The sequence below is a fragment of the Xenopus laevis genome, chromosome 9_10L (genome assembly GCF_017654675.1).
Source record: "Xenopus laevis strain J_2021 chromosome 9_10L, Xenopus_laevis_v10.1, whole genome shotgun sequence".
NCBI classification, from domain to species: domain Eukaryota; kingdom Metazoa; phylum Chordata; class Amphibia; order Anura; family Pipidae; genus Xenopus; species Xenopus laevis.
The window spans coordinates 84,330,691-84,351,850 of record NC_054387.1 but is presented as its reverse complement, the minus strand read 5'-3'; the positions used below and the strand labels follow the sequence as shown (position 1 = coordinate 84,351,850).

The following is a 21,160-nucleotide window of genomic DNA, read 5'->3' as shown; positions in this document are numbered from 1 at the left end:
TATATTTGTTGTGGTGAGGTCACCACTAGGATACCTGGGAAAGTCCAGGAAGGAGCTTATTTATGCCCCAGGTTCCTAACAGAGTGGTTCCAGGACTGCTAGTCCACCATGGGTGTTTTGTGTTGTCCTGAGGCATCTCAGGTGAATAATTAAAAAGGCAGCTCAAGCCAGAGTGTTGAGCTCCAGTCTGGAAAAAGACACAGGAAAGCTGCCTGTGTGAGCTCACTGAGAGACTTGCAATCACCACAAGGTTGGGAATTTGTTTGTGTTTGAATATTCTCTGTTTTGGGGAGACAGGCGGTAGGCCTACTCCTGGTTAGTTAGGATAACTGACCTGAGTTAGTTAGAAGCCCATTCAGTGGCAATGATTTTTATTGATCTGTTTATTTTGTTTATTTTGCTGAAAGTGAATATAAACTACCGAAAAGAGACAACCCTCTCATGAGTTGTGATTGTGTCGTGGCTGATTTGGCCCACAAAGTTGATCCCAGCTACCTAATCCTTACAATGCATATAATGATGTGGAGCAAGATCACACAATACTGCAGAGAGATTGTGACCACACTGGAATCAATAATGTAGGTTAAACTTCATAATACCCCTAAAGTGTGTATTCCAGCTGTGTTTAGAGGCCTTAAACGTGATCATCATCATCAGTCTCTTTTCCTGCAGGAGTCCATTATACTGGCAAAAAGGCTAATTACACAAAACTGAAGGAACCTAGCTCCCCCTACATTCTTTAACTGGCAACAGGTGATGCAGGATGTCTGTAGAATAGAGCAATTAGTGTACATAGAGTCCCCATCAAATTTCAAAAAAATTGTGTGGCCCTTGGCTGGTTAGGTACCCTCTTACCACACCGCAAACAATGTGGTGGAAGAATAGTTTATTCTGCTTGGGAGCTGCTTTATGATGATAATGGTTTATTATATTAATCTGTTTTTTTAATATGCCCCTGTAACTTTCTAATTCTGTTAAAGTCAATTTGCCTTATGCTATGCAACCATTTTATTACCTATTATCAAGCATATATCTTGATAAAGGGGTTTTCCTCTGAAACATTGCATGCTGCAATAAACTTAAAGCAAGGGTTCACCCTGCCAGCATTACCTTGTGTCAATGATTTTCTTTGTGCCATATCGAAAGCGAGGTGGCCGATATCTCTAGGTCAGGGTGTGCGAGTGCATACAGACAAAAATCTGGAGACTTAATTAATGTATGTTTCTTGTTTTCAATCACAATATTCTTTTTTAAGGATTATGGGGCCTCACACATAAACTTAGAGGCAGCTACATTCATCGACTCCAGAAGTTTTGCATGCAAAATGCATCAGTTCAGTACCTTTCCTTACATTTGTTTTATGTTCTTGTGATACAAACATGTCCAGAACGCTAAACAAATATAAAACACAACCACCCGAGGAGTGCCGACATTTGCAGAGTTTACATTAGCTCTTGGGCCTGTATTTTATCCCTTTTGCCTGAATAAAATTAGGAATCAATGCAGCTGATTTGTTGGAATGTGATACAGGGCTATCCTGTATCCTATTTTTATCACAGAAGGCCAGTGATCTCTTATTGATTAAATGAAGATTGTGTAGAGTGTATCATACTAATAGTTGTACTATTTATTATAAGCAGGGAATATGAACTTGTATTTTTTCTGATTAAACACTACAATCATTTTCAGGTTACAAAAATATATTTGAAATTAAGAAATTGTTAAAACCTTTGCTGACATAGCATGATGATAATTAGTGTATATTACTTTCCACTTTGTACCTTTTTAGTGAGAGTAAGGTGGTAGCCACTGCCAAACTTCTCTTTAAGATACATAGGCGACCCACAGCATTTCAGGCCTCCCTGCTCAAGAAACGCAATCCGGTCACTCAACACCTCTGCCTCGTCCAGGTGGTGGGTGGATAAAATGATGGTTTTATCTGCAATAAAGTACCTTAAGGTTATTTACCAAGGCTTAAATAAGAAAACAACACCCTTAATGACAGAAAAGTTGCAGGTGTTCACCATTTTACCACAACCATTACCAAGTTCCCCCGAACAGGTACTCCACAAATCTAGCATAGAAACACATACACACTGGGTTCATTTGGAAATTAATGAGTATTTAAATGTATTTGCTATATAAACCAAAGCTTAAAATGTCATAAAAAGAATGGACAGAATCAAACAATATATATAATATATTTTAGCATCTAGTCACTGATATTTTAGCACATACAGACTTCACCCTAACCTTTTTTCTGTTTGGATATGACCTCCCAGATACTACGTCTTGAACAGGGGTCTACACCAGTGGTTGGTTCATCTAAGATCACAACTTTGGAACCACCAATCAGAGCCATGCAAATAGACAGCTTCCGTTTCATGCCACCAGATAAGGCCTTCACAGGCTTGTGGCGGTGATTGTATAATCCTGTGTCTTTCAAATTCCTGCAAAAAAATTAAAAAGTTTTGTTCAGCACTCAGTAAGCCTTACATCACATCAGCAACTTAGATTTTTTTCAAGATCCTATTCAACATTAACATTTTATCAAGATATATACTATACTATAAATTATAGCATATACTGTCCTTATTACACTTACTAAGAATGACCTTCAAGACCAGACATTTTACAGAAATGCTGAAATAAGTTATAAAGATGTATGTTAGAATTATTGAGGACAGAATATGCATATAACATGAATTAAAATATATAAGGGATAGGAGAGATATTTTCTGGCATTTGGAAGCCACAAAATCATAGGCAACAAGTAGCACTATGTGTACCTTTAGGGCACCAAAATGTGCTTCTTGCGCACTTATAATTTTACTTAGCGCTGCTAGGTCTTTCCTGTCTTCCATTTGGAATGGGCACTGCTGGGCATATTAATGCAGGAAGACCCTGGAGCTACCACCTCCTATTGACCAGGCAGTAGCTCTAGGGCTCCCTTCCAAGCCCCTTGTCAATTAGGGCAGCATCATTGCCCCTAAAGAATTGGGTACAGACATCACTCAAATGGGGAACAGCAGAAATGACTCCAGGCCGACTTGAAAATATTCAGCACATCTGTATCAGTTTTTATTTTTAACAAAGTACACACGCAGTTTCATCCATTTTGGAGAATCAGATGGAATTATGGTAGGCACAGCACAATTGCATCAAAGAAATCACACATTTGCATCTGCTCTGATGCTAGAAATCCAGGGAAAAAGTGCATAGTGGGAAAAAACATGGTGCTTGCATTAAAAATTGCACTAGCAAGATTTCTTAAGAAATCTCCAACATATTCTATATTTGTAAACTTGTGCTGCATGAAGGGGACAAGGGAGTCTCTCAATTAAATTTTACATTTAAATTGTATTTTGTGTGTATAAAGCATTCCAAAGTGCAGCATCAACTTGCAATCAATACAAGATCTTGCTTTTGTAAAATAAATGCAATGAGGCAACTGCTGCTGCCGATTGTTTTCCAGCATCGCTGAATAGAAGGTTAAGGACAGGATATTTTGCCACAATAAATCACCACCTCTTTAAGGAACTTTTATGGAAAAGTGAATATAATGGAGAGGGCCATACATTCCAATAGTAAGTCTTTCTGGCACTTTTCCCTTAATATGATTCAATTAAAGCTGTTATTTGTATGACTAAGCTGGAGAACTCTACTGTATAATTAAGGAAAATAAACATGTGGAGCTTTTATTCATATTAGAGAGATTGGAAGGAAAATCAGAATAGTGGCCTTTTAATATTTCATGTCATATTAAGTGGAGTGGGCCCTACGGTTCTTATTATTTCATGAAATACAGGTTCTCTGACTTCACTAACAAAGAATCATGATGGAGAAGGCTTGCCATAGCAATCTAATTCCACTCACCTCTTCACTTCGTCATGTAGATGTGTCCTGCTCCATTGAGGAGCTTTGATAGAACCATAAAGCAGCAAGTGTTCCTTAGTGGTAAGATGATCAAAGTGAACATCATATTGCATGCAGACTCCCATGTTGCTCCTAGCACGATCCAAATTTGTTCTGATATCATCACCATACACATAAATAGTACCAGAAGTGGAACCATAGAGACCTGTCAACATGGACCTGGAGAATAAAAAAAACAAAGGAAAGCATTGGAAAGTGGTTATATAAATTCAAATAATTTCCATGATTTTGCCCCAATATTTTTGCCATTTTTTTATTAAAATGAATTGTGGGCATAGAAAACATTAGGAATATATCATCCTAAATTAGCTATAAATCATAGCACAGTTAGCAATAAAGGATAGTGCCGCTTGTAAAGCACTGCTGTCTGTCTCAAAGCCTCTCCATTTATAGTCAAACAAATTAATTTGTTGTAGGGGTAGCCCTTTCACTTATTTTAATGGTGTGAGTGTTATTCACTAAACTCTGTTATTCTAGAAGTTCCGTTTATATTCAGTAAATGGGAATAATATCATCATATCATTCATATGTTCATTTTCTTTAGACATTCATGAGAGATGTTATATTGCTTGAATGACCTTGGCATTTAGACTGAAATAGAACACCCAATGGGATACTGTTGCAGCCCCACAATGAGCGCAACAATGCTATATTTGTCTTGTCTCTTCCCAGTGTTTACTGCTTCTTCTCTTCACTTTCTTTCACCAACTGATCGACATTTTAGCCAGGACAGACTTGAATAGTAGGATTATCTTTTTAAATCGCCCCATAGTTGCCTATAGTTGAATCCCGTTGATAGTTGCCTATACTTGAATCCAATTGATATACTGGTTTGTGAGGGCTACATACCTTTTTCAAGGAAATATAAACTAGAAATTAATATCAAATCAGCTATTGTAGCTTAACAATAACATACTTTCCTTAGTTCAGGAACCTGCTAAAAGTTTTAATCTTGGGTTGAAAGCCTTTGGGGCATCAGCTATGGTATGTCTAAACTTTGTTTTTAACATAAGATTGATTTTACATAAATTACACATGTACTTACAGAGTGGTAGTTTTTCCAGCTCCATTGTGCCCCAAAAGTGCTGTTATGTGACCCTCGTAGAAGTTTAAATTTAGATTTTTGACAGCTGTTTTGGACTGGAAAACTTTTGTTAAGCCATGAAGTGACACTCCCACAGTAAGACCATTGGGTTCTTGTTCATTTAACGGACAAAGATCATTCTCTGCACCTGCAAAAAGCTAAGATGTTAGTTGATATGCCACGAATACTCATTTTAATCGTTAATTCTTTAGCTAATTACCCTTTCTATGATATATGTTGTCTGCCATGATATTGGTAAACATCAATCCACTTGATTTTGTGGGGCGCAGAGATTCAAGCCCACAGCATTTCAGCCAGAATGATATCTGGAAGGGAAAATACCAGGGAGCTGGGATTCCATATTTGCCTGAAAGAAATTTGAGGATTTGTATTATTATCATGACTAATTTCAAGGTATGTAAATATTAACACAGCTTTTTGTGGGAATCTCAAGGACATGATTTTTTTACCTGGAAATACCATCCGAATATAAAAGCCAACGAGGAAGTAAATCATTGAGTCTATTAGCAAGAGCCAACATAACCACCCAAAAGTCATTGAATCCCCTAGAAGTGGGGATATGTACATATTACTCCATTGGATCCCTGGAAAGGCAAAATAAATTCAGTTGTAAGAAAACATAATTATCTTCACATGATTCAATTGTATAGACATGAACAAATTTTGCCAGCAACACTCAATATGCCACTTTATATTATTTGAGGAAAGAGCAAAAGCAACAAAGTACCGCTACAGGAAGTGGTTATGTTACAGAACTGTACTCTTTTTTAACTGTCACTCCCATGCCTGTTACATACATTTTGGATGCCTTTCCTATGGCACTTAATCACAGTAAGTGATTATTGTATCTATATGATAGAGTAGATTCTGAGTTCCTATCATTCTTTCCCCACAACTCCTGTAAAGAGATAATAGTGATCATTGATGATATGCAAGGCAGGATGCACTGCTGACTTGCACATAGATGAATTGCCAAAGGTTTTTGCACTTTATTCATGAGAAGTGGATGGGGTGGCACACAAATGGCCCTGGTAGATACAGGCTGCAATAGTTCCTGCATTTACCACCTGTCCTAAAGCAGCTGCTTTGCATCCTCTGCACTCTGCACCTTGAGCAGGATTTTTTACCTGACAGGAGGTACAGAGGGCAGCCACACAAATTAAAGTGTTTTAATGAAAAAATAATGGGTGCCCTTTTGCAGGTTATAGTGTTCCATTTTGTACGGCAAATACCTTTGCCCATGTTGCAAAGCATGGGGTAGAGTAATGCAGTCTGTGAATGTTTTTTTGCACTTTACAAACTGCCTTGCACTTTGAAAATTCAAAGATTCAGAGCCAATTTGTGGGCCAGGATTTTAACAACCCTCTATAACAAGTTCACAATATATGAAAATGTGTAAAAGTCAGCTATAGTTTTAGGAGTTACAATATATGAAAATTATTTGTCTTATTACATAACCCAACATACAAGAATGATAATTTTTTTAAATACCCTGCTTCTCTTTAAGTGCTGATTACCTGTAAGTTTACAGGTGTCCCCACAGAGACTTGTCATGAATATCCTGGAATTTTCTGTATATCCCTAGAAACAGTGCTTAGTGATCTCATCAGCTGTAATTGGTGCTTAGTGGTTTAAAATTTGTCACATGACACTCCTGTTATAATAAATAATGATCCATTTGAGGATATCTGAAGTCACCAAGGAGTTCCATGACCTGTAAAAATGCACTCCAAATGGTCCTGGAACTCCTCAGTGACTTATAATATGCTTATCTTTTACATTGGGGATACTTTATACACTTTATATAGTGTATAAACTACAAAAGAGTGGGATAATTCTTTTTTCACATACAAAATGTAACTCACCGACACCTTGTTCTTCATAATAAACCACATACTGGATTGCATTGCTCAGTGCCGTTGGAGAAAAAATACACTATGTAGCAATACAAAAAAAATGTATATTAGAATACTGATTAACACAGTGAAGTCTGTATGCATTAGTACGGTTGCCATCCTGTAAAATACTAGCCAAGGCTGGGGCAGGTATTACACAATTACCAGCAATGTAGCTGCTGGTAAATTTGTAATCCCTAGGTGTTCAGCCACTGCCCCACTTATAAACCGCCTAAAAACCCATCACTTCCCTCCCCCTGTGTGCCCCCCAAACCTGCCTACTTACTGAGTTTGCATTGAATTCAGGTCTGAACTGGGATTCAAAATAGGGCCTGACATTTCATGTACACAAAGGTCCAAATAGCACCCCCGCCAGCCCCGTAAATAGTGACTGTCTATGGCAGCTTACAGCAGCCCCTCTGACATTTGCCAGCATCTACAGATTGCCAGTCTGGGTCTGATTGGATCCCATGCAATGTCATGGCTCTGCCCCATGACATTGAAGCCGCACCCCTTCTGTGAGAGCATTCTGGAAAATAGGTTTCTAGACATGTTATCCCATACCTGTACTATACATATATATTATAATGATACTGTATAAATATGTCTTCTTTTAACCATCATCCATATAAACTTACCAGCAATGTCTTAGCAGAAAAGGATAAAACAGACCCCTTTGTGACAATGACAATAAAAGGGAAAAAAGTAATGATGTAGATCAGGCTTCCACTAAGTCCAGCCACATTGGTGTTGTGGAAGAAAACACTGATGAGATAGCTCATGGCAATAATTGTTAAACTATAATCCAGGAGAAGGAGAAAAAGAATAAAGCCATTGCTATTGGGAAGCATTTTGCCAAATTTCAGAAGCATAACTAGGATGCTGAGTGTTATTAATAGGAACGCTGCACTCTCAATGAACCAAGCACAAAAATGGCTGTTCGAGTTGACTCCCATCATCCTCATGTACTGTAAAGAGAACACATATTATTATTGTCAGGTCACTGTACCCTGCCTTACCAGGGAACACAATAGGCATCAGAACATACGACAAAATAACTGACTAGTCATGGTTTGTGAATATAATACAACTTGTCTATGGATCAGAAGCTGTTGGAGTCTAGCTAAAGTCCACAAACTGTCGATATGGATATGTATTTGTCTATATGTATTTTGTGGTCACACCCTCATTGCACCCCCACCTAATGGTTTTAAAAATTAGTGGTGAGCACAACTTTCCCTTGTTTGTTATAGTTATACAGGAGCAGTGACCAGCTCCATGTTGTAGCTCCCACCCTTCCCAGCTATAGTCAGGTGATCCCACTGGTGTCTAATAAAAGGGCAGCCAAGTTTGGGAGTTTTACTTTGAAAGCAGCAAGTAAGTTGCAGGTAAAACTTAGTCCCTTTGTAAAATTTATAATGAAGCAATAGAATTCTTAATGAATCAGATAAAAGTTAAACATAGGACTGGCCAGATATTGGATGAGTTTGACGTAGTTGGCCAGCTTAAATATATTGCAATATATGGACAAACAATCCCTGTTTTGTTTAAAGGGTAAGGCATTTTTCAGTAGCAGTATGCACAACATGTCTCTGTCTTAAATATATTGATAATGGGTTGAGTGCAGAGGACCTCTTGTATTTGTATATATATATATATATATATATATATATATATATATATATATATATATATATATATATATATATCCAATTGGTTCTTGCTTCAACTAGATCAAATCACTGTTCTAAATGAAAGCTAATGAAGGAATATAATTTCTTACAGTATATGAACACTTTGACTCTATGTTTGTTTCCCCTAAAGAAGCCTTTGGAACACCAGTAAATAATGCATTCTGGACACACTGTGGAAAAAAGCTTATACCTCATGCAACCTCATCTCTTTCTCATGCACAATCTTCTTTATAAATGCTGAGATAAAAAGGACCCATGTAATCATCAGTGCGATTGGCAGAGTGTAGCCCATGCTTGCCAGGAAACTGTTGAAATGAAGAAAACAGAGCTAAACTGTCAGAATGTTCTCTGATGTTATAATTAAATGGTTTTATAACAGATATGTAAATGTGTTTATATATGTAAATGCATTTACTTTTAACATGCAGCATCAACAACGGCATAAGTATGCAAATCAATGGATGCAAGTTAGTTACATTTGTTGGTGCAACATACTGATTTACTACATTTCGGATTTCTTTTTTTTCCTCAAATCTTGTTTTTTTCCCAAATTCATGTTTTTTTAATTTCTCTATGACTCCAAAAATTTTAGATTTATTAAGTGTAAGAATTACAATAAACTGTAATACAAAACTTTGCCAAGTAAATGCAGTCAATGGAAGCTGCATTGATCCTATTGTAATTGTCAGAAAAACTCGCAATGTTAGAGGTTTTAGAGATATTCGTATTTTTTTTTTCAGATCAGTCAGTGTTTTTTTTCCATTAGTGCTTTTCATATTCAGATCCTTTAATAACTTTCATGGCATTTGTTGTTTTAGAGAAATAGAGTTTAGTCATTGTTTGAAAAAGCTCTAATACCACTAAAATTCACCTTTTAACAAATTAACCTCTTAGGGAACCCTTAAAGTAACAAATCCTCGAAATAGATATTAATTCCTGGTTTCCCATTTGTTTGTGTGCCCTGTACTGTGTATTTGTATATAATTACACACAATGCATTAAAGCAGGGTAAATGCACACAATTTTGCATATTTTTTTTATTCATAAATCAGCCCTTGAGACAGGTAAATCCTGGGACTGAGAGAATAAAGATATATTAGATCTAACGGTCAAACAAAATATAACTCAAATTTTTGCATAACGTCACTATTTTAGAAAGAGTACAGAATTTATTATTGATTATATTTGGAAAGTTTCTTATTTCAGTTAGATAAAGATTACATTTTTATTTTAACAATAGTTCTACTTTAAGAGGCAATTAGTACAGGTCTCCATGCAGCATTGCATCCCCTGCAACTACTGGCTTGCTTGTTCTGAAGGAAATGCAAATTAGGGGATCGCTAGGGGACCTGTGTGCTGCCCACATCCAACCTCTCATGTATGCAGCACTGTCAAATACAGGCAGTGCCACAGACAGTAAAAAACATAACTCTGTGTGCTTCATTATATGGACTCTGTGGGTAAAACACAATTTCAATGGGGAAGAGCACAGTGCAAAAATCATGGTGTTTTTCAGCAATGTTGTGCTTTGCACCTTGCCCCTTTTAAGTAAATCAAACTTGACTCTATTTTTAAGAACTGGTCAATCTTTTGTATTTCTTTTGAGATTAAAGTCAGATTGGTACAAGGAGCTGCCAAAAATCCAACAAGGCCACAAGTGTAAGATGGTAATACATCTGAAGTTCTTAAATGAGGCTTCAAAATGCCTCACTTGCATTGGGGAGTAGCAGAGCATGCTCCATCTCTTCAGTCCTTAAAACATTTATAATTTTCTTCTCAAGATCCATTTGCATATGAATAGGGGTTTCCTATAGACTATGTGAATAATCCCTGCCTGTTCTATACCAAATAACATCATATTTTTATGGCATTTCCCCCAGGGGACTTAAACCGATTAGTATGTATACCCTGCCTAGATAATAGTTATAACTCAGTGTTAATGGTGGTAGAGAATTTAACATACCGGTCTCTCTTGTAGCAAGGGTATGGCATTGGCTGGTATTGCAATCCAATATTAGTGACACTCTTATTTGTCTGCATTTCAATAATAGCTCTATCAATATTTTCTTGTAGATACACAAAGCCTCGACTGTATTTGTTCATGGAGCTGGCTGGGACAGGGGTCCAATATGATTCTCTGATGACACTGGTGTCCTCTGAGAGCATGGGCTCCATGCTAATTGTGTACTTGATGTGCTTGGGTAGATTAGATGATGCTTTATTCTGCCCAGAGGTCTCAGAGGGAAGATCGAACGTCACAGCTGTAAAGGGAAAAAGTGTGTATAGAGATTTATGTATGGTTCCCACACAAAGAAATACCCTTTTATGCATGGTTACCATTTCTTTTCTTAGAAGAGTGTCTGCGCATAGGTTGCACACAGAGACTAAGTTTAATGAACTAATTAGCTAATTTAAGCCCATTTAAGGATTTCATAGTGATACTATAGTTGCATACTGGAACCATGGTTACTTCTCTTTGGGACACCTCATACATGATTTCTTCCTTTACTGTGTGACTTATCTTGTGTACTATGTCATACCACTGCCGTATACATGAACAGGACCAACAATACTGATTGCTTCTGCTGGGTAATCTTCATAGTACAGAAAAGTAACTGAAACAAAAGTCATGCACAGATGGTGCTGTATTATGTGAAGATTAGCCCAGAAGAAGCACACAATGTTACAACTTCCACTTGTGTATAAACCCAAGAGAGTAATGATGTTGGTACTTAACAAGATAAGCGTTCACAGTAAAATAAGGAAGGGGGAAAATAAATAAAAGTTATTTCTACGTATAAATACAGTATTTCTTTCTTTCTTTCTATGTCACCTGCAAACAGCTGGTTGTTTTTCTGCAGTTCTTCTGCTTTTGCTTGCATTTCTTCTACACTGTTCATTGGCTGGATACGGTTATATGTCATACAGGATAATAAGTTGTTTAGCACAACTGCAATAGGCTGGAATTCCTTGATATTATTCATGTTCTTCTTGAGCAGATTTATGATGTTTACTGCACAGAAAAAAACATTCTGTTAAATGACAGATGAAAAAACTGGAAAAGGGGAGAAAAAGCATTTCTGAGTTGGGCAAGATGCTGGAAGGGAAAATAGTGGTGCATGTTGATATTAGGCCCCCCCCCACCCAGTGTATCAGGAGTATATTATGTATTTCTGCTCAGAATAAACATAGCTATGTGTGCCAAGGGGTGAATCCAATACCCTGCAGCTGATTTGAGTGTGCTCTGCATGGTCTATGACAAGGGTTTGAAGGAGGAAGGCCACATTGAAGCAACAAGATGTAACGTAACAGGCATTGGACTGCTGGCTTCCCCTTACTGGTCAGCTTCTCGATTTGCATGCTTGGTCAGAACATGAAGCATACTTTATGTCACTAACACCTATTCAGTGTTATACTGGCCACCAGGATACCAGAAAAACTACTGGTGGGCCCAGGTGTTAGTGGGTCCTCTTGCTTCTAACCATTTGGCCTATTTCATAGTACTTCCCTATTTCTTTATGGGGAAAAATGCTTAATAATGGAAAAATATAGTAAGTAGTTATAAAAGACTAGAGGAGAATAAAGAGGTTGAGTGAGGAGGGGAGGAATAGTAGTTTAGAAAGTGGGCCCACGGTCTAAGGGTTTTTGATGGGCCACTGGCATCCAAGTTTGTCTATTTGGTGGATAGTCGGTGCAAATCAAAGTGTTCCATAAGAGAAGTGGAGAAAGGCACTGCTTTAACAACTACTCCATCTGGCATAGCTAGCAGCTGGTATGTAATGGAGATTCAATGTACAGGATGATTTCCAGCTCAAAGTTGGCAGACATTTGTGCACACTTGTACTCAGACAGGTACAAGTTGACACTTTAATTGCTACTGTTGGCAGCATATGTACAAGTATGGCATCCATTGTCTGGAAACCCATTATCCAGAAGGCTCCGAATTACGGGGTGGCCATCTTCAATACTTCGTTTTATCCACACAATCCAGATTTTTAAAAATGATTTCCTTTTTCTCTTTTATAATAAATCAGTACCTTGTACCCAAACTAAGATATAATGTACCCTTACTGGAAGCAAAAACAGCCTATTGGATTTATGTAATGTTTAAAACCCCAGTCCCAAGCATTCTGGATATCAGGTCCCATACCTGTATATCAACTGCGTATAGTGAAACCTGGTTGTGCAGCAGTATAGCTGAATTTGCAGGACACAGAATGGTACAATGATAAAGTATGACAAAATAACAGACTCATTTTGGATAAAATGCATCCTCCAGGTTTAGTATTCTTACAGGCCCCCAATGATAAAAACCTAAGTTTTAGTCTCAAGCCAGTAATAACTTTTTGCAAGTGCTACTTTTGGTGTCATTAGTATAAACTACCCCTTAAAGAACAGTGAATATTAAGTTTTAGTCTCAAGCCAGTAATAACTTTTTGCAAGTGCTACTTTTGGTGTCATTAGTATAAACTACCCCTTAAAGAACAGTGAATATTAAAGTTAAGCTACACAGTTCTTATGGTTGGTGTGTACAAATGCATTTGGATACTACAATTAATATACATAGATTTCATTTGTACGTTTCTTTGTATTTACTAAGCCTAAATAAAGTCTGTGTGGAGTTTGTAAGAAGAGAAACGCTATACTTACAGGCACTGTTTATTGTACTATTGATTTGAGATGCGTTAGTATGCAGAAACTCCTCAAGAAGGCTATTTATAAAAGAATTGCTGAGCAGAACCTAAAAAGCAAAACAAACAATTTATCAGCAGGCTAGCTACACAGGTATGCTTCTTGGATTATACTATTGTATGGTATTCACAATTTGGAGAGTCGCTGGTTGCAGATATCTGGCTAACATCACCTGGTCATTATATCCAATAGTACAGTGAGCAATTTATGCCATTTATGTTGGGAAGTATGTTTGGTCAGATGTGCACCTACTGGTGGAAAGATTCGATTGGCAGAGCCACAGCATCACTCATGGTTTACAATTTATTTATGATTAGATTTTACCTGTAGAGGTCCAATAAGAGATTCAGCATTCTGAAGTGTATCCCATTGATTTAATAACTGCTGGATGCTAGTATCCCAACTGCTGACATTGGCTTTGTATCCCACAACCTGCTGAATGGTGGCATTCGCCTGTAAGAGAAAGCATTTTTTTTTCTTTTGGTATGATAATTATTACAATTGAATCCATAAGTGTAAACAGATGTAAACATGGCAGCCTTGCTTTCTAAATCCTATATGGGTACATCATCACAGGTTATGGCTAACTGTTTTTATAGTACCATTGTTATACTATACTGTTATCAGAAATTGTTTTATATTCCATGTAACTAATTCTATCTAGACAATTATGAGGCTCCATCTTGTGCATACAATATATTACATATAGTATGATGTCTTCGTACTACTTCCTTGTTTCTGGCTTGCCGAGCTATTCTCCATAGACATCAGCAGAAAGCCCTCTATTTAGGGCAATTAGATGGTACCTTTAAATTATGAGATCTGCATTGAAATATGTATGTACTATACAGTGCTTTGGGAAATTAATAAGCTGTAATGATAGAAGATAACACTGGTGAAAAGTAACAAGCACCTAATGAATTACATTGCCAAGGTATTTGGGGTGGCTATGTATATATAATATGCAGAAATCCTGCACTGAGAAATACCTTCTGCATTATTTGCTGTGTTAGGATGGTGTTTGGTGTGTAAAGAATCTGTCCATATAACAGGGGCTTCAGCAGAAGCCAAGAGGCAGTCCCACTGGTCGTGGAAACTAAATTCATGAAGAGCTGGGTGCAGAATGCATCTGAAAAAGAGTAAAGTTAGAACATGATGCAAAGTTGCAAAATGATTCTGCCTATGACAGGTATTCTTATTCTGTTCACTGTTATTCTTAATTTACAATATCTTGCTGAGATGTTGGGAGGTTCCAATTCCAATTTTTTAGGCGTAAGTTCGCAGTACATATTTAAGCAGGCCGCTGTGGGAAGCGTTGAGCTATGGTTATTTTCAGAGTCAGCTGCTCCTTAACAGGAGGCAGGACAAAGGCAGCGGCACCAAGCACAATTATATGGAAGTGGCTATATTTGATATTGCACATGGCCCCACTTGTCACTTAAATGGGGACTAGTCATAGCAATCAGATGTTTGTTCAAACAGGCTACTAAATGCTGCCTAATGATTGGTTGGCATTGGTCACTAGGAATGGAACTTTGCAATATATATTAATCTACCACATGAGAGCATTATTATATGATATTATGGCACAACCAATAGAAGGCTACTATGTTCATTACTTACTGTCAGTAGGAATGCCATATGTATCAGTGAGGCTTGCTGATTTTGCACTGGAAGTGTTTGTAGAGTACAGCTGTTGAAGGGCCTTCCTGAGGCTGGTGAAATTGTTACTGCAGATACTTTTTGAGACTTCAGTTATAGTGATGGTACGGGTATCAGTGGATCTTTTTTTCCTTAACAATGTCTTAAAAAAAGAGAAAGATAATGAACAATGATAATGCAACAAATTGTTGTCCTGCATGTATTCCTCTCTGGATTTTGCTACAGAGCAATGGTATCATAGGAGCAGGGTCATAGTATTGCATAGTATAGCTTTTCTGCCATATCAGCTTTCTGCTTGGCTTTTGTGGAAAGAATTCATTAACTGAAGGTGCCAATACATCAGTATTTCTTAGATTCAGTGGTACAGAGGCAGTCATGTGGCTGTGGGAAGCAAGGATTGTGGTGTTTTTAGTCGGTGGCAGTGCTTCAACATTACTTTCACTTTTCATGTTTTTTTCAAGCACAGTGCTGTAGCAAATGAAGGAAGCTCAAAAACTGAATGTATCTGTGGAATATGAAGAACTGAGAACAGGGGCAGTGCTCTAATCAGGGATGTAGCGAACGTCGGAAAAAAAGTTCGCGAACATATTCGCGAACTTGCGCAAAAATGCGAGCGGTTCGCGAACGGTTCGCGAACCCCATAGACTTCAATGGGAAGGCGAACTTTAACATCTAGAAAAGACATTTCTGGCCAGAAAAATGATTTTAAAGTTGTTTAAAGGGTGCAACGACCTGGACAGTGGCATGCCAGAGGGGGATCAAGGGCAAAAATGTATCTGAAAAATCTGCCTGTGTGTGCTTGGAAGAGATAGTGTAGGGGGAGAGCTGTTAGTGATTTCAGGGACAGATGATAGTAAGTTTGCTGGCTAGTAATCTGCTTGATACTGCTCTGTATTGGAGGGACAGAAGTCTGCAGGGATTTGAGGGACATTTTAGCTTAGGTAGCTTTGCTGGCTAGTAATCTACTGTTCTCTTTAAACAACTGCCATACATTGACCTTGTAGGCATTGTTTGCCCAGTTTTTTTGTACGCAGCCACTGAAGCACAGTTGCCATAAAAAATATGCCATATAAATGCTGAAAATAGTAATTTTTCGCCATACGTTGACCTTGTAGACATTGTTTGCCCAGTTTTTTTGGTTGCAGCCACTGAAGCACAGTTGCCAGAAAAAATATGCCATATAAATGCTGAAAATAGTCATTTTTTGCCATACGTTGACCTTGTAGGCATTGTTTGCCCAGTTTTTTTGGTCGCAGCCACTGAAGCACAGTTGCCAGAAAAAATATGCCATATAAATGCTGAAAATAGTAATTTTTTGCCATATACGTTGAGTCAACGTATGGCAAAAAATGACTATTTTCAGCATTTATATGGCATATTTTTTCTGGCCTCTGTGCTTCAGTGGCTGCGGCCAAAAAAACTGGGCAAACAATGCCTACAAGGTCAACTTATACACTACTACAGCGATGGATACGGATTACGTAAAATATATTATGGCTGCTTGAAAAAAGTCACTCCGGTGTTTTTTCTGGAGACGGTAATATTATGGATATTTAGACAGAATGTGAACAAGGTCACACAGCTAGATGGCGGGTTGAAGAAAACAGTGTGCAAATAATGCCTACAGGGCAAATAATGCCTAAAAGGTCAACTTATACACTACTACAGCGGTAGTAAAATAAAAAAAAGTAAAATAAAAAAAAATGAATATTAAAAAAAAAAAATTAAAGTTGGTGCTGCTGAACTACTAGGAGCAGCAGATTAGCACACCAGTCCCACTCCCCAACACTGCTAGACTAATAGCACTGGGCTCTTATAGTAGTAGTAGTAGTAGTAGTAGTAAAACAACAAAAAAATAAATAAAAGCAGTCCTTACAAGGACTACTGTTATTGCAGCAGTCAGCAGATGAGATCAGAAGCAGGACAGCTGCCCACTGCAGCTACATACAGAGCACTGCAGTAGAAGGTAGATTACTAGCCAGCAAAGCTACCTAAGCTTAAATGTCCCTCAAACCCCTGCAGACTTCTGTCCCTCCAATAACAGAGCAGTATCAAAACGATTACTAGCCAGCAAACTTTCAACTGTCCCTGAAATCACTAACAGGCAGCAGCTCTCTCCCTACACTATCTCTTCAGCACACACAGGCAGAGTGAAAAAACGCTGCAGGGCTTCGGTTTTTATAGGGAAGGGGAGTGGTCCAGGGGAGAGCTTCCTGATTGGCTGCCATGTACCTGCTGGTCTGGGGTGAGAGGGCAAAAAAAAGCGCCAACAATGGCGAACCCAAAATGGCGAACGTCGCGCGACGTTCGCGAACTTCCGGCGAGCGCGAACACCCGATGTTCGCGCGAACAAGTTCGCCGGCGAACAGTTCGCGACATCTCTAGCTCTAATTGCACACTTTGTGGTCATCCGTGATGTCTTTTTTAGGCTCATTTTGTAAATGCACTTTATGAGAATGGGAAGGCTTATGAGAAGCACAAGACAGCAAAGAAATGTACGTGGTTCACCCTTTGTACCATAAGCAATGGGAAGCAATGTTTTAGGGGCTGAACATATTTGGGTTCTCAGAACACAGGGGATACCAAGCCCATAAGTTGTGCTCCAAAACTTGGCGAAGTCATGTCCCACCTGAAACAAACAACTCTGCAACTCAATGCTACCATTTATGATCATAGAAAATATCCTATGCCCTCTACTGTAGGTTTATAGGGAAATAAACTGAAAATACTACATAACAACAATAATAATATTTCCCTATAAGGGTGAGTTTTTAACCATCACTATCTGTTAAAATAAATAACAATAGTGAGGTTGCCAAACGGCTGCATAATAAAGGCATAATTAAAAAGCTGTTCAAAGGCACTATGAGAACACATCTGTGTTAAAGAACAAGGAAAGGCCAATAAACTCGGCACCCCCCCCCCTGTCCAGTATATATTAAATTGCTAACTTTTTTTACCAATTGAGGAAAAATTGTATTGGTTCCCTAACCCTAATCTTTATAATTTAGCTACAAAATGCCATTTTACTAGTTTTTTTGCAGACTGCCTTGCAGTTCAGACTTGTGGAGTTGCGCATCTATATTATACTAATATTATCCAGTTTACGTAAACTGAACATACACAAGTAAGATGTAGGTGCAATGCTTAGTTTGAAATATCCCCAGATTGGTGCAATATTGTACCAGCCTGAGGTAAACAGTTAGTGAAAATTATTGCTGTAAAAAAATTGCTAAAATATAGGTTTCTCATATTTTACTGCCTTAACAAACTGGTTAAGGTTTGGGAAAGTTTTCCCTGTTGGTACACATTCTAATTGGCCCACTTACACCCACAATTCATCCCCAAAACAACCATTTCCTTCTCTTTTTGCTGCCAGTTTGAAACTATCTGGTCATGCCCACAATATGCTTTAATACTTGCCCCAACTTGAAAAGATGGCAACGCTACTTTAAGTGCTACATAGGGGAAAACATTTTAAACATCTTCCTATTTGCCCATTTCTTCTATTTATAATACATACACACACTGTATTTGCCATCATTCCTATATACAGTCTATATACAGTCTATCATTGTAGTACTTACATTTTTACTCTGCTTGGACATGCTCATAAAAGTGTTAATGACATCAAGCATTTGCTGCAGTTCTTGCTCAGGGGGAATTTGTGCAAGCATTGCATTCCAGTCATTAATCATTTTATTCAGTGCAGTCAATATAAGGTCTATGGTTGTTTGCAAGGTTGTTGGAACCAGTAACTAAATGAGAGACAAAGCACAATGCATGTGACATAGTTATATTATGTAAATTGATATAGAGGCAGGCAGCAAGCAATGTTCTTTTGCCCTAGAAACTAATGCTTTCTGATCCTAGTGAAATAATTGGTTTAGGGTCAAGCTTTCTGTATAATCCATAGGATAATGTCACTCCCCATCGCGTTTGTAGAGTTATAGACACAAATAGGATCCGCCTGTCATTGCACATGCAGGATGTTCTGAGTAGAATCCTCCCCATGTTAATGCTAAGTGGCGTACTTACTAACATTGAAGACAAACATCCCTGGTGGATCTGGATGTTGCTTATAGCAACCAAGCAGATCTTTGCTTTTTTTTGTAACTTATAGTCAACTGTTCAAATCCAATTGCTGATTAGTTGCTATGGCCAACATCAATTTATAAACATTGTCTCCAATGTTTATAAATACACCCCTAACAGTAGATTTCCATTCATGTCTGTTACTAAACACATGGCACAACATTGGCAGTTCCCCAGCAGAGAGTTTTACACTCAATCTTATAATAACTAATAACAATGGAGGATATAAATTGTTATGTATGTATTCTGGTAGCATATTGTATTCAAGGCAAGGTATTTCTGACAGTCTTTTGGACAAAGTTGCCTGGGGGCATGTGGAGTCCTGTGTCAGTGTCATACTTTATTTACTGTCCTTGCGTCAGCAGTACATTTACTTTTTGTGTTTATGGGGTGCTGTGGCAGTAAATTTGGGAAGCATGAAAACTTAAACACATCCCTTGGAATATGTTCATGTTGAACTGGAGCAATGCACTGGTTGAACACTTTCTGGTCAGGATATGTTTGGGGCCATTATGTCTGTAAATGCAATAGCTGATCAATGTGGTGTTGTTCTGTTGAACTCACCCTGTAAAACATTTTAAAAATATTGACATTCTGCAAAAATATGATGGCCATCTCATATCCTTGCTCTGAGGAAAGATTGCAAAACACCCGGAATGGCTCGGTGACAATAGAGGCGTTGAGTCGGCAATTGTCCAGTGTCATAAACCCGTCAATAATCTGTATAAACCAAAGGAGAATAAGTCATGAGACAAATAAAATTGAAATGAGGGAGCAAATCAAAAAGGCTCTAGAGAACTTCTGACAGAATCATTTCTATGCTGTGCATGCTTATATAGGGTTTTCTTTGTCTACTAAAGTACTAAACAAAATATAAAACAAGAATAAACAATTTTCAAGACCTGCAGAACTCAAACTCAAGCCCCCATCAGTCAGCCCTATAGATTGGGAGTTGTACATACATCTACAGTAAATGTATTTCTAAATATGTATGGATACCTAGAACATAGATAGATAAATAAATAGATAGACCAGCCCCTATTTCTGATTTTCTCATATTCACTTTCATCTGGTATGGTGCCTATGGATTGGAGAAAAGCTGATGTCATTCCAATATTTAAAAAGGGATTAAAGGAGCAGTTCAGTGTGAACATAAAAACCTTGTAAATAGATGGGCTGTGCAAATTAAAAATGTTTCTAATATAGTTAGTTAGTCAAAAATGTAATGTATAAAGGCTGGAGTGACTGGATGTCTAACAGAACAGAACACTACTTCCTGCTTTTCAGGTCTATAACTCTGAGTTAGTCAGCAACTTGAAGCGGGGCCACATGGTACATTTCTGTTCAGTGAGTTTGTAATTGATCCTCAGCATTCAGCTCAGATTCAAAAGCAACAGATATGACCTATGTGCCCCCCCCCTCAAGTCTCTGATTGGTTACTGCCTGGTAACCACTCAGTGTAAACCAAGAGAGCTGCAAAGCAGGAAGTAGTGTTCTGGCTATTATGTTACACATCCAGTCACTCCAGCCTTTATACATTACATTTTTGCCTAACTAACTATATTAGAAATATTTTTTATTTTGCCCAAGCTATCCATTTACCCAGTTTTTATTTTGCCCAGGCTATCCATTTACCCAGTTTTTATTTTTACACTGAACAATTCCTTTAGGATCTCAACCTGCCAGTTATAGGTCAGTAAATTTGACAATAAGTTTTGCTGTGGTGGGCAAATTATTTGAAGGCTTAGTTTCCCTTAGGTTAAGGGATCACATTCAAAATTTTGTCCTAGTGAATGGCATTATGAGCAGCAATCAGCATGGCTTTATGAAGGATAGGTCATGTCAGACAAATTTGATTGCTTTTTATGATGAGGTAAGCAGGATGCTGGACAGTGGGGGGCAGTAGATCTATTTGGATTTTTGCCAAACGCGTTTGATACCGTACCCCACAAACGACTGCTTTCTAAACTAAGGTCTGTTGGGCTTAATGAAGTCGTTTGTACATGGATAGGAAACTGGCTACAGGATCGGGTACAGAGGGTGGTTGTGAATGGTACATTCTCTACTTTGAGTAAAGTTCT

The 21,160-nt window shown here is 38.0% G+C and overlaps 1 protein-coding gene across 1 annotated transcript in view; it reads right to left on the bottom strand.

The window, feature by feature from the left end:
* The window catches only part of LOC108701422, a 98,898-nt gene that overhangs the window by 27,037 nt on the left and 50,701 nt on the right, over positions 1 to 21,160 (bottom strand). Inside the window, exons 20-36 of the mRNA XM_018236080.2 lie at positions 19,644 to 19,799; positions 18,572 to 18,742; positions 14,946 to 15,126; positions 14,312 to 14,451; positions 13,647 to 13,775; positions 13,281 to 13,371; positions 11,464 to 11,643; positions 10,594 to 10,891; positions 8,821 to 8,935; positions 7,575 to 7,904; positions 6,907 to 6,976; positions 5,491 to 5,625; positions 5,241 to 5,387; positions 4,982 to 5,168; positions 3,877 to 4,095; positions 2,254 to 2,450; positions 1,782 to 1,939 (exon numbers count right to left, since the gene is read on the bottom strand). Coding sequence (XP_018091569.1) covers positions 1,782 to 1,939; positions 2,254 to 2,450; positions 3,877 to 4,095; positions 4,982 to 5,168; positions 5,241 to 5,387; positions 5,491 to 5,625; positions 6,907 to 6,976; positions 7,575 to 7,904; positions 8,821 to 8,935; positions 10,594 to 10,891; positions 11,464 to 11,643; positions 13,281 to 13,371; positions 13,647 to 13,775; positions 14,312 to 14,451; positions 14,946 to 15,126; positions 18,572 to 18,742; positions 19,644 to 19,799 — 2,904 coding nt within the window. The remainder of the gene's footprint in view (positions 1 to 1,781; positions 1,940 to 2,253; positions 2,451 to 3,876; positions 4,096 to 4,981; positions 5,169 to 5,240; positions 5,388 to 5,490; positions 5,626 to 6,906; positions 6,977 to 7,574; positions 7,905 to 8,820; positions 8,936 to 10,593; positions 10,892 to 11,463; positions 11,644 to 13,280; positions 13,372 to 13,646; positions 13,776 to 14,311; positions 14,452 to 14,945; positions 15,127 to 18,571; positions 18,743 to 19,643; positions 19,800 to 21,160) is intronic.